This window comes from Staurois parvus, unplaced genomic scaffold, assembly GCF_062004578.1.
Source record: "Staurois parvus isolate SC_StPar_1 unplaced genomic scaffold, SC_StPar_1.0 ptg000172l, whole genome shotgun sequence".
NCBI classification, from domain to species: Eukaryota; Metazoa; Chordata; class Amphibia; order Anura; family Ranidae; genus Staurois; species Staurois parvus.
In genome coordinates, this window is record NW_028317968.1 from 1020860 (window position 1) to 1045217 (window position 24358).

Below are 24358 nucleotides of genomic sequence, written 5' to 3' on the forward strand. Positions count from 1 at the left end.
CAGAAATTTTCCAACTCCAATTGTAAAGGAAGTGTAAGCGCAACCCCTTTCTCATCCCACAAGGTAGTGATCAGTTGCTGTGGATCTTGATACCAGGTCCAAGCACTGACACTTGGAAGGCCGAAGTCATTCCTAAACCATCAGTATTTGCATAGGAACCTCAAGGACGTTCTGGCAGTGCTGTTCAAGTCCAATGTACAAAGTGTCACCTAAGCAAGGGTCTTAGATTGGATGATGCTTTAATAATACAGGTATATTTTAGCTGTTTTCTCCTTTTATACACTGTTAAAGTGAAATGCTGCCAATCTAGGCAAAGTAAGCAAGCTTAATACAGGTTAGATAGAAAAGTTTTTGTGCAGTAAAGGTGTCTGCCAGAAGAAGTGGCTGTTTTTAAAAAAAAAAACAATACAGCCGGACGCGACACCCAGAAAATTAGTGTTTTACATATTTATTTTGGCAATGGGAAACAATTTTCTTCAGACATTTGATTCCATTTACATCAGAAATGATCTGTACATGGTGATATTTTTCAAGCTTGCTAGAAAGAAAGCACATCTTAAAATGTACATCAATGACTTAATTCTAATATTGAAACACCCCTTAAAACCTAAAACACACATAATGTAAAAATTGCTCAATTAAAATTAGTGCCAGTAACAAAATATATTATATGAAATCATAGATGAAAGTCATCAGATAACATATGCTGAAAATTTAAAATGAAAAAGGATCATATGAATGTTCAAGAGTTTCAATGTCTATAATGGTCCCTGAATGCATGTAAAAGAAAAATAAGTGCGTGCAGCAGAAGTCTCAGCTGTAGCCCTTGTTAGTGGGGAAGTGGTGCTGACTTGAGCAATGATCCATTACATATTCCACACAGAATGTGGAGTGATAATACTAAACCAGATTGATTTAAAATCATATTTTTTGCTTCTTTAATAAAACAAGCAACAATGTGAACCTATCTCATTCCAAAGTTGACCAGCATCAGCACCATGTTTGTTACAACAATAATGATCTTTAGGTCACTGGATATGTGCAGTTCATACGTGCAGTTCATCACTGGTATTGCTGTCACTTCTTCTTGGTCATAACACTGTAAGAGGACGTAGCTGTTCCAATTGGGTTTCCAAGGCAATTCTTTCCTGATGGACTTCCTGAAAAAGAAAAAAAAATAAATAAACAGCTGCAGATGGATCTACTGCTAAATGAATGTTACAGTGTATAGACGAATATGATATACCAAAGTCAACATTAGACATGCATAATTGACATAGAGACTGATAATAGAACACAGGGATGTTTTTTTCAAGATATCTTCACACATAAGAGCATTTTTAAAGCCCAACTCCGGGCAAAAAAAAAAGAAAAGAGTTTTCCCATGCAGTGGGGCCGCACTGCACAGGTTTACTACTTGAGCTGTGGACTGTTCCTGTTGCCATCAAGCTCACAGACATGCTCTGGATGTGAGGATGGCAGGAACAGTCTACCACTGGAGCGTAGGGGAAGGGCCATTTGCAAGGGGAGCAGAGGATCGGGTGAGTGTAATGGAACCGACTCCAGACTGCACTTGGGAACTTCCGTTAGGATACCGCTTCCCTGTCCGAACACCCACCACAGACACCACAGCAGACCATACAAGACTAGACGACACCAGTCTTGAAGTAAACCAGGAAACAGACTACTTTATTTTAACACAGATACAAGATATATACATTCAAGGGAACAATCTCCCCTCCCTGCATAATGACGCAGGGCGGGGCAATCTACCTTTAGTAACAAAAGACACAGACAGCCCAATCAGGTGTGAGGGCTGCTGGAAACACCCCCACCAAGCCAATACACAAACACATACATCCCATAATAGTTTGCTCCCAAGCAAGACACACAATAGAACAATGGGATGCAACCACATGACATTAACCACTTGCCTACCGGGCACTTATACCCCCTTCTTTGCCAGGCCAATTTTCAGCTTTCAGTGCTGTCGCACTTTGAATGACAATTGCGCGGTCATGCAAGATTGTACCCATATGAAATTTTTATCATTTTTTTCTCACAAATAGAGCTTTCTTTTGGTGGTATTTAATCGCCACTGGGCACTTTACTCTTTGCGCTATAAACAAAAAAATTGCATATAATTTGAAAAAAAAAAAGTTTCTTTGTTTCTATTATAAAATTTTTCAAACAGGTAATTTTTCTCCTTCACTGATGTGCGTTGATGAGGCAGCACTGATAGGCAGCACTAATGAGGTGGCACAGATAGGCGGCACTGATAGGTGGCACTGACTGGCATCACTGCTGGCACTGACCGGCGGCACTGCTGGCATTGACTGGCACAACTGACTGGCAGCACTGCTGGGCTGCACTGATGGGCACTGGTGGACACAGGTGGGTGGCACTTCTGGGCACAGGTAGGTGGCACTTCTGAGCACAGGTGTGTGGCACTGCTGGGTGGTACAGGAGGGTGCACTGCTAGGCACAGATGGCTGCACTGCTAGGCACAGGTGGGCGCACTGCTAGGCACAGGTGGGCGGAACTGGTGGGTGGCACTGCTGGGCACCGATCATCAGGGCACTGATAATCAGTGCCCTGATGATTGGTGCCGATCCCTGCTCTGACAACTGCCGGTTCTCGGCAGTACTTTCCTCACGCTCTGACAGCGTGGGGAAAGTGCAGTCGAGAACCGGCAATTGCATTTCCCGGTGATCAGCGTGTCATTGGATAAGGCTGATCACGTGGTAAAAGGCCGCTGTGATTGGCCTTTTACCACATCGCGTGATCAGCTGTGTCCTTAGGACACAGCGATCATGGAGATCACCGGGGTGCGCAGGAGAACGGGTTCTGGGAGGACGTCATATGACACCCTCCCAGAACTGGCCGGCCGCAGTGTAGCCGTCATTCGGCTATCTGCGGTTGGCAGGTGGTTAAACAATCAACAACCCCAATATTAGGACAGATCACCCTGTACCCCTAACAGGCACAGGGTGACTTACTCATAATAGGGATATGGGGAGCTGAGACAGGGGTCTCCCCACCTCTCCAAAGTGAGCTGTGTTCCATGGGCCCACCACCCAAAGTGACTCCCGTCACATATCTCCCCTTTCGGTAGGAGACTAACGCAGGAGTAAACCCCAGATGGGTGGACTCCGAAGTTAGTCTGTACTTTCAGTCCCCCAATGCCAGCACCCACACAGTACCCCAAAAAATTGTCCCACACGAAGCATTACTCACCCAGCCAACCTCTGCCTCTCTTGTAGAACATACCCGCTGCTGGGGAGAAGTATGGGCTGGTCCTTCTCCCTGAAGTCCTCTCAGCCGCTGGAGAGAAGACAGGGTGGCTGGGCCGACTTCATCATGCTGTTGGGGATCTGGGCCGACTGCCCAGCATCCCTGGGGTATCCAGGTGGTGACTGTAGTTGCTCGGCAGAGGCCAGCGGTACTCTGTCCTGTTGCCAGCACTTCTGCTGGGGACCCCATATCTGCTCCGGCTAACCGTGGGGGAGGGAGGCCGGCTTCCTCCACTCCCAGACTGTGGATCTGCTGTTGGGATGACATTCCTCTGTCACTGTCCCCCTGGTGCACAGATCCTGGCTTGGAAGGGGAGAGAAAGTTTCCTCCACTCTGGCTGACTGTGGGGGAGGGAGGACAACAACCTTCTCTCCCTTCTCCCCCTGGGCCTCTGAAACTACTGCAGGTGTGGGGCAGAGGTCAACAACGCCATGCCCTGATGCCAGCTCTTCTGCTGGAGGTGCACCAGCTGGTTCCTCCTCAGCAGAAAAGTCAATCAAATCCCTAGTCTCTGGAACTGGTGTATATGGATAGGGATTCACCATCTCCTGTCCGTGAAACCCAGAAGATGTTACCAGTGCTGGGCAGAGTTCAGCAATGTTTGGCCCTGTTGCCAGCTCATATTCTGGAGGCTCACCAGGTTGTTTTTCCTCAGCAGAGAAGTCTATCAAATCCCCAGTCTCTGTAATTTCCACTGCCGATTCTTGGACATGCTGTTGAACATGTTTTAGCAGTTGCCTGTATGCCCTTTCCAGATCCTGTTCTTTCATCAGCAGGTATTCCAGATCTGGTTCAAGCTCAGAGACCCCTATGAGACCGAACATAGCCTCTCTGTCTTCTCGCAGGTCCTCAAGGGTAGGTTTTCCTTCATGCCAAACACAAAATGATCTGTAAGGCTCTCCCATAGCAATCCAGGGCCACCAAAGTCATATCCCTCCGGAGAGCATTGTGTTGACACCCCTAAATATTTCTGCTCTGCGTACCATTGTAGAGCTCGATATCGGTTGTCCAGCTCTATCTCCTGCTGGACCAGCCTGTCCAACTCAGTCACCCATTGCTCCTGGGGTCGCTCTCCCAGGAACGGCACCTGTAACTTCCGATGGTCCCTGGCCCGTTCCCCTGGGGTTGGATGGCACTTGCCCTTGTATATACCAGCAACCTGGAGGGTTCCACTCCAAAGCACCACCCGAATCCACTGCCTGAGCTCCAGGTACTCATCTGCAGACACAGTCCTGGGGTATGTTGCAAGAACGATTCTCAGCAGCCCCGGGAACTCTGATGCTAGGTCCATATCTCCACTGGGGTGACCGACGTCTACTTTCCTGATCTTGAATCCCGGTGGTGGTTTGGGCGTGTTCACAGCCAGGAAGCACAATCCCACCGCTTGCCACCAATCTAACGGAACCGACCCCAGACTGCACTTGGGTACTTCCGTTAGGATACCGCTTCCCTGTCCAAACACCGACCACAGACACCACAGCAGACCATACAAGACTAGACGACACCAGTCTTGAAGTAAACCAGGAAATAGACTATTTTAACACAGATACAAGATATATACATTCAAGGGAACAATCCCCCCTCCCTGCATAATAACACAGGGCAGGGCAATCTACCTTTAGTAACAAGAGACACACCAACAGACAGTCCCATCAGGAGGGAGGGCTGCTGGAAACACCCCCCCCCCCACCAAGCCAATACACAAACACATACATCCCATAATAGTTTGCTCCCAAGCAAGACACACAATAGAACAATGGGATGCAACCACAAGGCATCAAACAATCAACAACCCCCCACCCCAATATTAGGACAGATCACCCTGTACCCCTAACAGGCACAGGGTGACTTACATATAGTAGGGATATGGGGAGCTGAGACAGGGGTCTCCCCACCTCTTCAAAGTGAGCTGTGTTCCATGGGCCCCCCACCCAAAGTGACTCCCGTCACAGTGAGTATACAACTCCCCCGGCCAAAATGAGCAGGTAACTCGTGCTTTAAGGTGAACCTGTGGCCTATTAACACTTAAGTGTTTATATATTCTTAACAAAAGTAAAGGAGATTTAAAACTAGGCCTAACCAACCTTTGTATCTGCAGGCACTATGTAGCCATTCATCCTCAAATTTCACAGCAGAAGCACTGACGTTGTTCATGTCATTCTCTTAGCAGCTCAGTGCCCCATGCTTCCTACACCCAGAGCATTCACTCTGTGTATACAAATCTGGAGCAGTTGGCTGCCCAGGATTCCAGGAGCAGGGGGTGCAGATACACCAAAAAAGGGTTGCATTGACTTTGCTAAAGGAAAGGCAGGCTAATCTGCGTCTAACTGTACAAAAAGCAATTATTTTCTTTCCAGTAAAGCCTAAAGTGAAAGTCTTATCTAAGAACTAGCACAAGTTGCCAGCTACTACCTTTATTAGCTGGAAAAGCCTATTTCGTTCTCTCTGATGCTGGTATTACTTATTATGGGCCCTGCATTCAAAGGGTTATGTTGTGCCCCAAACCTAAGCCACCCCGTTTACTGGAAACGCTTTAGTGGAAAATAAGGACAGAGTATCCTATGCTGGACAGCAGATGGGTAGGTAGGGAAAGTCAGACCCTTCATAAAAAAGTGACACCAGGATTAATCAGAGGGATATACAGAAGAGGCTTTTCCACTGAATAAAGATAACAGCTGACAGCAAGTGGTGTCTGCCCTTAGGCAGAACTTTTATTTTTAAGTTTAAAATGACTGACAGGTACACAATGAAATGCTGAAATGTCAGTAGATACTTTAATTACTTATTCAAAAAATCAAAGTTTCATTGATCTAATTTTACAGCTGATGAAAGTTAATGAAGGAAAATATTTAGGACCTTTAATTAATCCCTGTATAAGTAAGCATTTTGTGAAGTTATGGATATACAGAGGTCATGGCAGTGTATTCAAGCAATAGTCTTTCAGGGGTGCACAACCAAACCTGACTCGGCCTTTAGGCTAAGGACCCATGAAAGATGTGGTTCCAAATATTATCCAAAAGAAAGAAGGCCATAGGCTTCAAATAATGCTGGGGTCCAACTGTTAGAATGAGTACCTTTGCTCTGCATGCGTTCTGCAAGGGCTCAAAGAAAATAATTATTCTCCATGTGCCCTGTCCACGCCACAACACAAGTATTATGTGTGGATTTTTTCTGTGCAGGAATCTGCTACATGTAAAAAACTCATTGAAACGAGCATGAAAACTGTTGTAAACTCATTTCTCTGCAAGTGAAAGCTGTACATTTTTCCATCAGTTTTTTTGCACTTATGGTGTGAACGAGGCCTAAAAGTAATTGGGCTTCTGACCCTTCACTGCACCATGCCAGAAGCAAGGCATTGCAGTTGTCGAATATTATTTTAGCTGCACAGAAGCGCATTTAAAAAAACTGATTAGCGGAAATATAAACAGTGCATAACCCACTGCTCATATAGGTGTGTATGTATTGGTGTTCCAGTTTCTAGGTGAAAGTGAGAATCCTCTAAATTTTATCAATTGAACTGTGTATCTAAAGGAATCCTGCCATATTCCCACAGTGTAAATGAGATCTGAAAAAGCATTTCTCACCTTCAATTGTTGCTGAAGTTCACTGTTCAGCCTTGCCAGCACCGCATTGGCTTCCTTGTTTTTACGGATGGCTGTCTGGATGGCTTTCTTCTGTTTGGAAGGCTGCCTGAAAAAGCGGATAAGTGCATCAAGACGTATCGAAAGACAGATTTACTGGTGCCAAAGGACCACACACCCACCAAAACATATGTTAATAATTATCTGACATTGTGGGGGCCTCAACACATACTGGGATGTCAAACACTATGCCCATGAATTCAGTGAATAAAAGCAGTGCCCCCACCTCTGCCATGTGCTTGTATTAGATCTTATCAGGATAGCAAATGCTGTTCTCTTTTAGGTTAGATCATGACTTTATTACATTGCAAACACAGTGCATTATACTTAGTGGCATACAGTCAAAATGAAATCATTTCCTATAAAGTCTAAGCCACAGTAATACATCTTTTTTCTCTGACAGTAACGCCTTTCTACAGTTCTAACATCGGTCATTATCCTCACCTTTGGTCAGGGCTTGGTTACGGTTTATAATCCCGAGAAGCGCCATGTGTCTCCTTGTTTAATTTAATTGAAGATCTACTTCATGACTTTGCTGAGTCTGTGGGATTTATTTGCAGTTCTTTTTAATGGTTTTAATCACTGGGCTATGTCCCAGTCAGCATGCTGGTTAACATAGCCTGCCTATGATGCAACATCTATTCATTGCAGATACGCTTTGCCCACATTCAGCAAACCATCTCTCACTATAGCTAATGGCTGCAATAGCCTAAGGGATATAAACTATGTCCGTTTGCTAGAATAGGGATAATCAGCAGTAATCAGGCTTTTTGTTCGTTGGATTAAACTAGGTTGCCCTCAGATGAAGATAATGTTCTCTTGCAGTTCAGTCTAACTGAAAGTGCTGGTCAGCACATCTACCACAACCTGCACAGAGCTGAGTGACTGTTCTATCTGCAGATGTGGATGGCTTAAAAGAGATGCATTAAGAGGTTCAGCTTCGAAGTGTTAGGGAGATGTGAAAATCTTTGTAGGCTTTACACTTTAATAAAATTATTGGCTGCTAAATGGAGAGGGAAGGCAGGCCAAGATTTTTTTTTTTTTAATGAAAAAAAAAAATCACATATTTCATATACAGCACAAGCACTATATAAGAACATTAAATAATGTGAACAGATGAATGCACTCCTGTTAAAATCCTAGTGTATTTCTGGGTGTCTCTGTCTTTGCCATGTATATATCTAAAGATTATGGTTAGTTCATTTACTACAGGTCTTTTCTCAGGGGAGGCTAATAGGTACAGTGCCTTGAAAAAGTATTCATACCCCTTGAAATTTTCCACATTTTGTCATTTTACAACCAAAAAACAAAATTTATTTTATCGGGATATTCTACGATAGACAAGGAAAGGAAGGGAGAATGTCACCAGCACATCGAGGATCACCAATATGGGTCCAAAGGTTTTAATGAATGGTCACATAATTACAGCAAGGCAACGCTTTGGAGTCTCACAGGACCCCTTCGTTAGCCGTGATGAAGGGGTCCTGTGAGAGTCCGAAACGTTGCCTTGCTGTAATTATGTGATCGTTCATTAAAACGTTTGGACCCATATTGGTGATCCTCGATGTGCTGGTGACATTCTCCTTTGCTGATTCTGTTCGGTTCCAACTAACGGTCGCTGCAGCACCCACTTATACACACAGCCATTTTATCGCAGGAACGGGTGCGTTTGGATTGTACTCTTGCATTTTATAAAACAGGCCAACACAAAGTGGCACATAATTATGAAGTGGAAGAAAAATTATAAATGGTTTTCAAAATTTCTTACAAATAAATATCAGAAAAGTGTGGCATGCCTTTGTATTCAGCCCCCTTTACTCTGATACCCCTAACTAAAATCTAGTGAAAAATTTCAAGGGGTATGAATACTTTTTCAAGGCACTGTAGTGAGTGATTTGACTGTTCATATAACTTCAGCACCTGGATCTGCCCTTGTGCACATGCATGGTGAAAGCTGAACTCCAGGCAGATTTAAAAAAAAAATGTATTAAAATTATTATTATTATTATTATTATTTTTAATAACAGCTAGCATATTTATCTACATGTATCTAAATAATAGCATCATGTGATCTCTCCAAACCAGGACACTAACTTGTAAGGAAAAGGCAGCTTGCAGAAAGGAAAGGAGCCATTGGCTCCTGCTGCTGACTGTCAAATCCTGTGAGCAGAGAGTGGGAAGGGGGGCCAAGCCTGTGTGTCTGTATGGATGCACACAGCTGGGCTCAGGAGAGAGTTGACCCCACAGTATACAACTTGCTATAGCGACACAGAGTAGCAGAGATTGCCTGCGGGGAACCCCAGAAGAAGAAATAAGGGATGGAGCAGGTAAGTATAACATGTTTATTATTTTATGTAAAAAAAAAAAATCTGAAAAAGGTCTCTCTGCTTAGCTAATGTGGCCCAGGAAGCTTATTTAATTCCATGGAGAGGGTAAAAAGTAAAGCTACAAAAATGAACCTGAATACACAGATAGTGCACATTACCAAAATGTACCATTTCTCACACCATACAATACACTAAAATATTATGATTAGATCAAAACAATAGAGAAAATAATATGATTAGATCAAATCAAAACAATAAAGAACAAAATAACCTATCTATATTGGAAGCAGTAAGATATGTACAGTAGGTTATCTAGATTTTTCTATTTATAACTAAAGGACACATCAGCTGAATTATTGTTCACTTAAAAGTAGTGGTGTGGTCAACATGAACATTATAGAGGGCCTAAAGTGCAGCCCCCGGCACCTCCAGAAGGGCGCACAATAGCAATGCATTTTCGCACCCCAATGCCCAGACATTTTGACCTTGGCTGCATTTTTAGCAGCACATAATGATGCACACTGAAGAAGCTGGAGTACAATAACCCCCAGCAGATGCAATAATAACCACCAGCATTGGTGTCAGGGGACTCAGAATTAATCCTTACCATTGGTATGAGTGGATGCAATAATAATCCCCAACAATGGTGTCAGTGGATGCAATAATAACCTCCAGCATTCGTGCTAGTGGATTCAGTTATAATGATCAACATTGGCATCAGTGGATGCAATAATAACCCCCAACAATGGTGTCAGTGGACACAATATTAACACCCAGTACTGTGGCGGGCGCGGCGTCAGACCCAGTCCTTCTCACCAACTTGTGACTGAAGGACTAGCCAATCTAAAACCGTGCTGCCACTTGCGTAACAATGCCACGCTCAGCTGCACTCTGCACAAAGATTTTCCAGCTCACTGGACCACAATCTATGTGCCCGCAGCCTGAGAGCAATTGTTACTGGGTCAGGTTAATTATGCAATTAACCCTTCACACTGCCACCACCACCTTTTTTACAGAGAAGGAGGAAACTCACAAATCTTAGCAGTAACACTATGATGTTTGAATAAGCGTCTGTATATACACTGTCACTGCAGGCAGATGTATACAGAAGTTTAAAACAGACAGTAGCTCTCTTCAGAGACAGGGATTCTTAGTTTGCATTAAAGAGCTTTAGAAACAGTTCAACGCTTTTCAGAAAATAGGATTTATTACTAAAAAGGTCAAAATGGTGCAATAAAAATATTTACAGAAAAAGATGTAACACATATATATATATATATATATATACACACACAGAGAGCAATAACACAACAGAGAGATAACAGAAAGAAGTTTAGGGAGGTAGAATATTTGCCGAAGTCCTTGGTTTAAGCAGATTCAAGTGTCCTGAACAAAAGGTTACCTGTTCTCCCAAAGTTGCTTCCTGATGTTAAAATGGGATAATCTTTTCTTACTTCTCCAGGCCTGACAGCCTATTTTATAGTCCCCCGCAGGGGGTGTCTACTGAAGCCAAGGGCAAATTGCCTTATTTGGGGAGGGGGTTTAGGTGGAGACCCTGGCTGTGACCCAAATCCCTCTCGGTTTATACCACGGTCAATAACCTTCCATAGGTACATGAAGCATCCTATCCACTGGTAGAATAATATGCAGAATCATCTGCTGAACGTCCAGACACCAGATAGCACATATCTGCCTGTGACGGTTAAAGAGATATCACTTTCTGCTCTCGAGTAGACGTTATCTAGGGATGTAAGGTATCAGGTGACTCGCATTAAACTGACCTATCTGAATATATCCTTTGTTTTATTGTACCTGTTTCCTGCCGGGAGTTATGAAATTGTATAAAAAAGTGGTTCCAAGTGGGATGTATGTTTTACTGCTATTTCGGAATGCTTTTCAAGTCCAGTGACTGACGGGTTTATAGCTTTACGATCCGGCCAGAGCAAGAGACACCCAGACACCCTGGAACCAGCTAATTGGGTTTACAACCATGAAGTGTATCCAGCTGTGCCCTGTGCACTCCTGAACTCAGCACACACACAGACCACATGCCATTCAACAGAAAGGGAGGGGGACTGATTCGGAGTGAGAATGGCACAAGATGGTGGATCTTTAGCAAAATGGATGTCCGCGTCCATATCTGTACGTACAATTGCTACAAGTACTGCTGTCAGTACAGTCAGTGCAATAATAGTGTCAGGAATGGACTAGCCAGCAATGGTGGGACTCACCTGCCTTTTGATCTGCAGTACCAGGGCTGGCCAGCGGGTGCTCCCAGCAATCAGAGACTCAACTTTGCAGCCAGCTAACACCTGGAACTGATTATGCTGGGGTATTTAAGGGATGGCCAGACTTGCAGACTCTGCCTTGGTGTTGTGTTTCTCTTGGGCCCTGTATCCTGTTCCTGCTCTCTGTTCCTGTCTGATTCTCTGCCTGACCCTCTGTACTACGCTGCTTGCTACCTGTTCTGATCCCTGGCTTGTGACCCTGACCATCCCTCTGCCTGACCCTCTGTACTACGCTGCTTGCTACCTGTTCTGATCCCTGGCTTGTGACCCTGACCATCCCTCTGCCTGACCCTCTGTACTACGCTGCTTGCTACCTGCTGAACCTGGCCTGTGACCCCGACCAATCTCCGCTTGCTCCCCCTGTACCTACCTGCCCAATTGATATTGACCCGGCCAGCCTGACGACGCTTGCTTGTATGTACTGATCTATTGTCATCCGGACGTCCGGCAAGAAGGACGTGCGTCGGCGAGCTCCTGCTCCCCTGGCCCCAATCCGCTGCCATCTGGGCAGCAGCGGACCCTAACGGGGGCCCCACGATCCTTCGGTCCCTGCTCATCAGCCAGGTAAGGCCACTGGACCTTTTTCCCGGACCTCCGGGACTTGCGGCCTACCCGGCACCCGAAGCCGCGGCCTCGATTTCTGGCGCGGCCGACCCGGATCGCCGGGCATCAGCCCAGGCCGCCGCTGCTCTGTTCCCCGGTCCCCGCCGATCAGCCAGCCTCCCCAGGGCCCCCCTCACTGGCCCTGGGCCCATCCCTCCCGACCACCGGGTACCAGCTCGCCCGGAGCAGCCACGTGCTCGTCAGCTCCGGCGCCCCCGCGCCCGATCCGCTGCCATCCGGGCCCCTGAGCCTGCTGCCGATGTCCCCACCAACACCCTGAAGGGGACACAGACACTCCGTCCCTCCAGCGGAGCTCCGGCGGTCCGAAGCGGCTTGAGGCCTACCACGGCACCCGAAGCCGCGGTGTTTCCTGCCGGCCGTGGCTGGAATTGCAGCGGGACGCCTCCGCTCCTCCGGGGAAGCTACCACCACCACCAACGGTCCTCCTAACATAGGAGGGATCCACCTCCACTCCGACGCTCCAGGACATCAGGTACTCCACCAGGGGCACCCACTACCCATCAGGGAGCCCAACCACCATCCCACCGCCAGCCACCAGGGATCCCACCACCCACCGGAAACCCTAACCACCAGGGAACCTTAACCACTATCCCTCCAGGGATCGCTACTAACCCACCAGGGATAGCACGGCCACCATCCCACCAGGGATCCCCTGCCCTCCACCCCACCTGGGACTACCAGCCACCTCCCACTGCGTTTCGGACACTGCTTCGCCATCCCTGACCAGCACCCCCCCACCCACCCCGACCCTTCCTGCACCCCAACATGCCGCCCGCGCTCCTCCTCCTTGTCCTCCTCTCCTCCATCCCTAAAACCGCCTTCCTCTACCCACCCACCCCCGCTAAGCAGCTCTATATCGCCCCCTCACTTCTCCCCTCTCCCCACTATGGCACCCACCACCTCCTCCTGCTACTCCACTTCCCCGCTGACCCACTTGCCACCACTTTCAGACCCAAGCGCTCCTACACCTCCCGTTCCCACGCCACCTTCCTCACCCTCCTCCTTCTCATATCAGCTGGGGACATCTCCCCAAACCCTGGCCCCTCACCACCTCACACCCCCCCTAGAGCCCCCCCTGCTCACGCCAGCCGACGCGACCCCCTCAACCTCATACATGTACCCCTCCTCCCCATATCTATCCCCCCTCTCTCGGTTGCACTCCTGAATGCCCGTTCGGTTTGCAATAAGCTTACCGCCATCCATGACCTCTTCATCTCCCGCTCCCTCAACCTCCTAGCAGTCACCGAAACCTGGGTACAGGCCACTGACTCCACTTTCCCTGCGGCACTCACCCATGGAGGTCTCATCTGGACCCATTCACCAAGACTGAGCGATCGCAGAGGTGGTGGTGTCAGCTTGCTCCTATCACCGCTTAGCACCTTCCAGGTCCTCCCTAACCCACCCTCTCTTTCCTTCCCCTCCTTTGAGGCGCACTGCATCCGACTCTTCTCACCCACCCCCCTAAGGATCGCAGTAATCTACAGGCCTCCCGGATCCATAGCCCGCTTCCTGGATGACTTCGCCGCCTGGCTCCCCTTCTTCCTCTCCTCTGAGCTACCGACCATCATCCTCGGGGACTTCAACATCCCCATCAACGACAACACCCCGGCTACTTCCCAATTCCTCCACGTAACCTCCTCCTTCGCGCTCACACAGCACACTCAATCCTCCACCCACTTCGGAGGGAACACCCTGGACCTTGTCTTCTCCCACCTCTGTACCCTCAACCAGTTCTCGAACACCCCCTTCCCTCTCTCCGACCACCACCTCCTCACCTTCTCCATCTCCCCTTCCCCCAACTCCACCCCTCAAAAACGCCAAACCATCACCAGCCGCAACCTCCGCAACCTGAACCCGGCCCCCCTCCACTCTGCCGCCGACTGCCTACACGACAGCATTATCCCACTGTCATGTCCTGACATAGCCACCACCTTGTACAATGACTCACTGTCAGCTGCCCTAGACTCTCTGGCACCCCTAACCACACGCATCATCAAACCCAGACCGCTTCAACCCTGGCAGACCGACAGCACTAAACGCCTCAAACGTCGCAGTCGCGCACTGGAGAGACTGTGGCGCAAAACCAGGTCCCCTCATACTTTCTCCCTCTACAAATCTGCATTTCTTATCTACACCTCCTCCCTCCACGCCGCCAAGCAGGCCTACTTTGTTAACCTAATAAACACCCTCTCCTCCTGCCCCCGCCGACTCTTCTCCACCTTCAACTCCCTGCTCTCCCCCCCCCCTCCTCCACTCAGTACCTCTCTCACCGCCCACGAGATTGCCACCCATTTCCACAACAAGATTGACGCTATCCGTAAGGACATCGTCAACTTGCAATCTACCTCCCCACCTAGCCTCCTCGCCCCCGTCACGCCTTCATCTCCCCCCTCCTCTGCCCTCACAACCGCACTGCCCCCCTCCTCTCCCAATGCCCCGCCTACCATAACCCCCCCCGCACTGCACTCCCTCAGCCCTGTCACTACTGAGGAAGTCGCCAAAGTCCTCTCAAAAGCCCGCCTCACTACCTGCCCCCTGGACCCTATCCCCTCTCAACTCCTCCGGTCACCCCCCTCTTACCTCATCCGCTCCCTCACCCACATCTTCAATCTCTCCCTCTCTACTGGCGTATTCCCCTCCCCCCTAAAGCACGCGCATATCACCCCCATCCTCAAAAAGCCCTCCCTGGATCCCGCGGACCCCAACAACCTCAGACCCATCTCTCTGCTGCCACTCACCTCCAAGCTCCTTGAACGCATAGTCTACGATCGCCTAAGCGCCCACCTTACAGACAATAACCTCCTTGACCCTCTACAGTCCGGCTTCCGTCCCCTACACTCCACTGAAACTGCCCTCCTCAAAATCACTAACGACCTACTCAACGCCAAAGCCAAGGGCGACTACTCTGTCCTCCTTCTCCTGGACCTCTCTGCGGCCTTCGACACAGTTGACCACCCCCTCCTCCTTAATAAACTACTCTCCCTTGGCATCGGAGATACTGCTCTCTCTTGGTTCTCATCCTACCTATCCCGACGCTCCTTCAGTGTCACCTACAATGGTGCCACCTCCCCCTCCCTCCCCCTCTCTGTTGGGGTCCCCCAAGGCTCTGTCTTTGGACCCCTTCTCTTCTCCATCTACACCTCCTCCCTGGGCAAACTCATACAATCTCACGGCTTCAACTATCACCTCTATGCTGACGACACCCAAATCTACCTCTCCACCCATCACCTCACCCCCACTATCTCCGCCCGCATCACTCACCTCCTAAATGACATCTCAGACTGGATGTCGCTACATTTCCTCAAGCTCAACCTCTCCAAAACCGAGCTCCTCATCTTTCCCCCTGCCAACACCCCCCCCCCCCATCCTATCCATCATCACCAACAACTCCACTATCACTCCCGCCCCGCAAGCCATAGTCCTTGGCGTCATTCTTGACGCGAACCTCTCCTTCCAACCGCATGTCAAATCACTCACAAACACATACAGGCTCCATCTTCGCAACATTGCCAAGATACGCTCCTTCCTCACCCCAGACACCACCAAACTTCTAGTACACTCCCTCATCATCTCACGCCTTGACTACTGCAACTCCCTCCTCACTGGCCTACCCAAGTGCAGGCTCTCCCCGCTCCAGACCATCCTGAACTCAGCTGCCAGACTCATCCACCTCACCACCCGCTCCACCTCTGCCACCCCCCTCGCCCTCTCCCTCCACTGGCTCCCGATTGCCCAACGCATCAAATTTAAACTCCTAACCCTGACCTACAAAGCCGTTCACAACACTGCCCCTGACTACCTCACCAACCTGATCACCAAGTACCACCCTACCCGTACCCTTCGCTCCTCAAAGGACCTCCTTCTATCCTGCTCCCTGGTCTCCTCCTCCCATGCACGACTGCAGGACTTCTGCAGGTCCTCCCCCATCCTCTGGAACTCACTGCCCCAATCCATCAGACTGTCGCCTTCCCTATTCACATTCAGGCGCTCCCTCAAAACCCATCTCTTCAGGGAAGCCTACCCCACCCTCACCTAACGGCCATCCTCCCTCATTCCTCCCACCACTTCATCCCCCTCAGCCACTTCCTACTGTACCTTTACCCCCTCCCTCCTAGATTGTAAGCTCGTAAGAGTAGGGCCCTCTTACCCCTCGTACGTTGTTTGTTGTTGTTGTACTGTGCCATGTATTGTCCCCCCTATTGTACAGCGCTGAGCAAACCCTTTGGCGCTATATAAACTCGTAGTAATAATAATAATAATAATAATGTACTGTTATCTGTGGGTGGTTGGTTTGGTTGCACTGTATTATGTTTAGTATTGCACTGCGTTTATGTTTGTATTGTTAGTGTTAATAAATTATATTGTTTATCACATATCTGAAGTCTGCGTTTCCCTGCGTCAGTCACACACCTCTGGTCACACCTGGGAGCCCTGACAAATAGCCCCCAACAATGTCAGTGGATGCCATAACAGCCCCCAGCACCATTAACCACAGTGGTGGTCATTGGCAGTAAAATTTAAACCCCCCTGCATTGGTGGTCATTGGCAGTGAGCAATAACTGCCATCCAGCCCAGCCTAGGTGGTCAGTAGCAGTGAAAGTTAACCCCTGACGTCCCCCCTGCATTGGTGGTCGTAAACAGTGAAACCTGTCCACCCACCACCCACCCCTCTGCACTAGTGGTAGTAAAAGTTAATCCTCCATCTCCTGCTGCATTTGTGGTCATGGATGTGAAATGTAACCCCTCCCACCATTGGTGCTCAGTGTCAATAAGCACCCCCCCACCCCTATGCCCCCTGCATTGGTTGTCAATTCAACACTGGTGGTCAGTGTCAATAAGAGTTAACCCTCTTCCCCGATCTGCATTTGTGGTCGTGACAAAGAAAGTTAACCCCCTCATACCCCCACATTACTTGCAAAAAAAGCATTTCTTAAATAAAGCTTGTGTAAGCTTCTGACTGTCCGTAGCTTCTGAAGTCGCATGGAGATTTGGACTTGGGAAGATGGAGGGGTGGCTGCAGTGTGAGCTTACCAATCTTGGCATAATGTCTAGTAGGGTTGTCTGGATCACAAGACAAATGGAACAGGAGTAGAGATCTTTTAGAAGGTAAGAAAGTCACATACTGTACTTGGGATTTGCATGGTCTGACCCCCAGAGGGCTATGTCAGTAGTAAAGGTTTTAGTAAGCCTGCTACTGGGAAGGTCTCTAGTAATGACCAAGACAAAAAAGAGGCTGCCTAATTTTTGAGGTTGTGAGTTGTTAAACAACTCCAACCCCCCGTAAAAATAAAAAAGGGACAATTCTAAAACATTACAGAAGAAAGAGGTTCTTCATAGCCTGTAGCACTATTGAGTATGTAGTTAGCTACTCATCTTTGCTTTAACTAACGTATATTCAAATTATCACCCTCAAGTGATCACAATTTATTTTATTTGTTGTTCGCATTGATTAAAGAATACTGGGCTCCATTCACAAAAGCAGACTGTATGCAGTATTTAGGTGTGTTCCCAAATTCTGCAAGTGATCCTGAAAATGTCAGTTTACTATTGTTTTATGTGGTATTTATTGCATAAAGCAAAACAGTAAATACCGCATAAAACAGGAGTTAAAGTCAATTCACAAAAGGAAATAAATAAGTGGTAAATAAGTAGTGGTGTAGACAGCTGCAGCATCCTTAAAAACCAATGAGTCATTAGCTATCAACAGGGTTCCCTGCTGATAGCTGAATGTAAGCAAAACAATTGCTGGCAATTAAAACCCTTGGTATGGATTTTAAGGGGAACCACACACCACTATACTCATTCAAGGGGGGCGATGACTGATGGCCCCCTTGTTAAAGGGAGCTTACAGATTCCAATAAGCCCCCCGCCTGCAGACCCCACAACCACTCGCCAGGGTTGTGGGGAAGAGGCCATTGTCCTCATCAACATGGGGACAAGGTGCTTTGGGAGGGAGCCCCCCTGTCCCAAAGCACCCCCCCATGTTGAGGGCATGTGGCCTGGTATAGTTCGGGGGGGGGCGCTCGCTTATCACTCCTCCTTTCCTGACCTTCCAGTCTGGAATCCTGCTGACAGCTGATGACTCATCAGTTGTTAAGGGCACGGCAGCCACCCAATCCTTAACAACCGTGACAGTTACTGGTTGTTTAAGACGCTGGAAGCCTCCTGTTCCTTAACAACGTGGTATTTACTATTGTAAATAAATATGCCGGTGTTAATTTACCACGTTTTCACTACTAAAATACCACACAACTTCATAAAATAACTAATGCGGTATTTTAGTAGCGTTTTTTTAGTGAATGTCAAAAATTTGTTTGAAAAACGCTTTGCGGTATCTTACCACATACTTGGATGTGGTAGGATACCCCTTTGAGAATGGAGCCCATTGTGTGGGTATGTCCAAAATCTCACAGCTTCCCATCTAATAAAAATAAGCTGGCAACAATATTACAATGTGCTTTGCCTGGAAACACAAAAGTGTAAAGAACATAAAATCTGCCCAAAAGTGACATGTAATTTCTGGGAGGATTGTAATTATCTGGCTATGCACTACTAGAATTTTGTGTGAAATTTTTCGTCTTAAGAACCTTCATTTGATTTTCTAATTGTTGAGGTCTAATCGATCTTCATTTTCACCACAATGACAAGAAAACCGAAGGAGCAGGATATCATTTTTTTCTCGAATAAACAAATTTGTATGTGATTTTCATACAAGAAAGTCCACCCACAATATCCAATGTTAAAAGCAAATGATATTTTGAGGTAATTCATGCACTAATCATTTTTGTACGAATGTTCATTCGAAAATCTACTGGTGTATAGCCAGATTTTAGTGGTGATATTTGTCTGCTTTAATTTCCAGCTCAGTTAATCTGTGGTTTCATTACAATATGGTTGTATATTTCACATTATATTGAATGCAAGGGAATGTAATGGCTTAGTCAGTGGGTTGGGGTTAGGAACGGAGTAATCAAATGGGTATTTTAATCTCTTGGAATCTTGTGAAAGATTATGTTATTTAGGGCTGGTTTACACTGGATGTGACTTGTAATGCGATTTGCATGCCCTGCGACTTGCAAATAACATGCCAAGTCGCACCCTATTGTTCCCTATCAGAGCAGTCATATCGGAGTGGTTCCGACTTGGTTGGAGCCGCACCGATTTCAAAAGTAGTAAATGTACTACTTTTGTTGCAATTTGCATAGACATCTGTGTCAGATGTCTTGCAAATCGCAATGAAATCGGCATCTCACCCGATTTTGAAGGCGTGCGACTTCACTGTAAGTCGCACAATTTCAAAATCGGATTTGATGTGATAGGAGCCTTAGAAGTGTATATTTTGTTTTTAGACTTGCACCCTTATAAACAAATAAATAATGTTAATATAAAAAGGGCACTCCTTGAAACATGAACGCCTAAGACAAGAGGTCTTTCCACCAACTATATCCACCTGTAACTGAAACATCAGTTTTGCATAACCGTACCCTCATGTTTTTTTAACGGAAAATAAATAAAACTGGTAAAAATGTAAAATTTTGAGTAAAATATTACTGCTGGTAGTTAGATAAAGTTTGTTCTAGAACACTCTCTAATTAATCTGTGGTGAAGCCCACCCACGTGTTCTGGGCTGCATGAAGATATACACTTAAAGAAAACCTAAATGTATTTGATGCTAGCACAATTAAGAACCAAGACTTCAAAGAACAGTATGTGCTGGACGACATTCAGGCAAACAGATTAGAAGTTCTGTTGAGTGAAGCCTACTTAGTTATTATGGGCTATAAAGCCCACATTAAAGAACAAATATCACATATAGTCATCCAAGTGTTATTATATTCACAGAAATGTCAATGTGCTTCATTGCTTAAAGTGTGTAAACAAGAGGATTAATAATATACAACAGTCTTTCTTTGCAGTGCCAGTGACAGACGGAGTTCCTTCTGGCAGCACAATCTAATAGCCTACATAGATATCAATATTTATTGAAGTTTTCAGATTTGTCTAGCACATGTCTGAAAGCAGCAGGCTAGTACCAGAAAGGAATTTTAAATTTTGTAGTCTTCTAAAGTTGAGGTTTAGTGAAAATGGAAAAAAAACAAAAACAGCACTAGAGACAGTACTTGCCCTAAAATGAAGAGTATCATGTGTGCTGGTGGCCGCTCTGTTTTGCTGAATAAGGCCTTTCCTTTACTGTATATAAATTGACATTTATGCAGAGGTTGTCTGAAGACATTTGATGACATCTGGTCAGGGTGGGTGTCAACAATGTCCATTACCATGGAGAAGTGAATACCAAACCGTTTGTAACAGAATGTGCTTCAGGTAGATTTCCTATCTCATGAATCTTGATGGTCTTCATGTTTGGACTCTATTGGGATTCTATTTGTAAACTATTACTCCCATGCCAAGTATCCAGGTTGCCAATTTTTGAACATGTTACTCTGTGTGTTTTACTTTTTAGCACAAGTTTATGTTTATTGAATGTATAATCTGAGCTATATTCTCCGTTCATGATATATGCCACTTGAGATCCAGCTATAGAATGTTATTCAATATCGTACACTATGGGGTTGATTTACTAAAGCTGGAGAGTGCGAAATCTGGTGCAGCTGTACATGGTAGCCAATCAGCTTCTAACTTCAGCTTGTTCAATTAATCTTTGACAAAAAAAAAAAAGACTGTAAACTGATTGGTTTCTAAGCAGAGATTTTGCACTCTCCAGTTTTAATAAAAAAAACCCGTTACTTCCTGAAGATTTATCAGCTTCATTTGTATAGAGTATAGGGTTTTGTACATTTTTGTTTTGTAGTATTGAAAATAAAATATAAAAAAAAAAGACTATTTCCACAGTTAACCCATCAACACCCTGAATGTAATATTTGTTTTGTTCTTTGGTGTATACAGTATATATAATTCTTTGTGTACATATTTGTGCATTTTAAGTTCTGATCTGTGTACCTGTGAAACTGTAGGTGTGCAGTGGATGGCTTACTCACTGTTTACATTAATTTTATATGCAAATCATTTTGGGTGTGCTTGTTGTGAGGGTGATTAAAGTTATATATCTATATATATATATATATATATATATATATATATATATATATATATATATATATATATATATCACTAACTGTTTTGGTTGAAGACAGTGCCCCAAATCAGCCTTTATCATAATAAACTAGATGTGCACTTCTTTCACCTAACAATACACATGAATGCCTTGATGTCTACACACACATTAATTACAAAAATACAGGTAATAAAAAGGCCTGTAAAGGCTGCATTGGGGAGGAGTTACCATCACCACAGGGAGGAGGAAGTGGACAGATATCTAAGCTCGCTGTAAAGGTGACAAGGGAGAGCAGTGGTGTAGTATGTAGTGGCAGAGTTGCTAGAGAGTAGAAAGGTGCAGTGTCTAGGGTATTGGGGTTAAGGTAGAGAGGTTAATAGTCAGGACTGCAGGGGGTGCAGTAGTAGGAATGCAGGGTGGCAGGAAGATGCAGTGTCACTGTGCAGAGTGTAAGGGCACTGAATTCCAGAATTCAAAAGGCCAGAATACAAAAGATATTTGTAAGGCTACATGGAGGCTCCTCTAACTGAGCGCCACTCAATAAGGTTTTGGCTATTGGACCACATGGTCTGCACATTGTTTGCAATTGGTGCTGTACCCACATGGCTGTCAAATTGGGAGAAGCATCCATGCAGCCACTGTCCCCTAATCCCCACGCAGGCAAACATGGCCCTCACACGGGTATACTCTGTAGTACACACATGTGAAAAAAGCCTTAGAGGTTATTAACACATTTTGCCTGACATGAAAAATGAAAGGTTTTTGGGCACTCCATGTCACAAGTGCATTATCAAAAGATTTTGGGTGGTTGGGCAAATTGCTTGCCCTCCCTACATTAACACCTTCCTGCCCAACCTATAGCAGATTGACAGCCGGGCGGGACACTCGCCTTTGTGATTGGGCGTCATATGACGTCCTGTCAAAACTAGCCGCTCACGCGACATATCATTACACCGGCCCGTTGCCAGTGTCATGTGGACACTGTGACCAATCACAGTAGATCACATGTCAATTGTATACAATGGATCGCTTCCTGCCATGCCATCTCTTCTATACAATTATGTTAGCTGTGACTAGTCAAGGCAGTCACATGATACAGACAGGGCCATTCACAGCCCATCTGTATCATGTGATCAGCTTTGCCCAATCACAGCTAATCACAACTAATCACAACAAAAGACTGAATTAATCAGTTTAATTCAGTAACAATGATTGCAAATATCAATGAAATACATTGGTATTAGTAATCATAATGTGTTAAAAAAAGAAAAAAACCTGATCACTTGCCCAGAGTAGTTCAATGTTACTAAGGTAACATTGTATTGCTTTGGTCACAGTGTGCTGAAAAATAAAATAGTAAAAAAAAAGAAAATTGTAATAAAAAAAATAATAGAAATATTTGAAAAAATATATAAATTCAATTATTATTATTATTTTCACAAAAGATATGTAGCAGAATACATTTTGACCTAAATTTATGAAGGAATGTTATTTATTTGCAAAATTTTATAACCGAAACGAAGAAAAGTGCGTTTTTTTCACAAGTTTCAGGTGTTTTTTGTTCTATTTGGCAAAAAATAAAAAACTCAGTGGTGATTAAATACCACCAAAAGAAAGCTCTATTTGTGTGAAAAAAATTTCATATGGGTACAGTGTTGCATGACCACGCAATTGTCATTCAAATTGCGACAGCGCTGAAAGCTGAAAATTGGCCTGGGCAGGAAGGGGGGTATAAGTGCCCGGTATTGAAGTGGTTAATTATCAACTGATGTAAATTAAAGTCAAACTAATATTTTAGAAAGTAATTTTACTACAAATGCAATTGCTATTTATTCAATTATTCTTTTTCTCCTGACGTTGAATTAGTATGCAGATGGCAAAGTGGTTCTAAAGGCTCAAGGTTTTTTATCTTCATGTATTCTATGCATGAAGGTAAGACACCTTCTTTGTGCAGCAGCCCTACCCAATCCTTTCCTGAGCCCCCTCCGATCCAGTGATATTCTCGGCAGCCTCTGCTTTCTGGGGACTCTTCCTATACATTGGCTGAGACAGCAGCAGGAGCCCATTGGCACCCACTGCTGTCAATCACAGCCAGTGAGCCAATGAGGAGAGAGCGGGAGGCAGGGCCGAGGCATGGCTCTATGTGTCTTAAGGACCCATAGAGCAGTAGCTTGGGGACAAGCACGCCGTGGTGCCCCCAGGGCAAGCAGCCTTCCCTGGGGGGCACTGCTCGAGGGGGAGTAGCCAGGAGCGCTGGCGATGACTGGAAAAGAAGATGATCGGGGCTGATCGGTGCAAAATCACTGCACAGTGCAGGTTAGTATAGACGTGTGTTATTTAAAAAAAAAAACAAAGCTTTAGTGTCACTTTAACAGCTTCCCATCTGTCCTATAGCAGAAATACTGCTACAGGGCGTCACGGGTACGCAAAATCACGTATATACGCCCTCCCTTTCTGCCCAGCTACTCCATTCAAAGAAGCCGGTATATATGAATGAAGGGTGCAGACCTTTCAATCATCTGTCTGTCCTTAATTGATTCGTTCATTCAAGGCACTGCAATATTAGGTACGCCAGTTCAATTGCTTTGTAACACAAATTACTAATCAGCCAATCACATGGCAGCAACTCAATGCATTTAGGCATCTAGACGGGCTGAAGACGACTTGCCGAAGTTCACACTGAGCATCAGAATGGGGCAGAAAGGGGATTTAGGTGACTTTGAACTTGGCATGGTTCTTGGTGCCAGACAGGCTGGTCTGAGTATTTAAAAAACTGCTAATCTATTGGGAATTTAACGCACAACCATCTCTAGGGTTTAGAGGATGGTCCGAAAAAGAGAAAATATCCAGTGAGTGGCAGTTGTGTGGATGAAAATGCCTTATTGATGTCAGAGGAGAATGGGAAGACTGGTTCGAGATGATAGAAAGGCAACAATAACTCAAAAAACAACATAAAAGCATGAATCCAGCCATCCAACCTGCCTTGTATCAACGGTACAGGTTGGTGGGGGATATTTTCTTGGCACCAGTAAAGTGTACCTATTAAAGTGGCTAGTAAGTGTGTATGTGTGTGTATGTGTATATATATATATATATATATATATATATATA

The 24358-nt window shown here is 45.7% G+C and overlaps 1 protein-coding gene across 3 annotated transcripts in view; it reads right to left on the minus strand.

Moving 5' to 3' along the window:
- Positions 1–432: 432 nt before the first annotated feature.
- Positions 433–24358, minus strand: part of REPS2 (RALBP1 associated Eps domain containing 2) — a 208009-nt gene continuing 184083 nt past the window's right edge. For all 3 annotated transcript variants that reach the window (XM_089676566.1, XM_089676565.1, XM_089676564.1), the window contains 2 exons: positions 6879–6984; positions 433–1160 (listed from right to left, as the gene is read on the minus strand). In XM_089676566.1, the coding sequence (XP_089532692.1) occupies positions 1092–1160; positions 6879–6984 (175 nt within the window). In that variant the 3' untranslated portion in view covers positions 433–1091. The remainder of the gene's footprint in view (positions 1161–6878; positions 6985–24358) is intronic.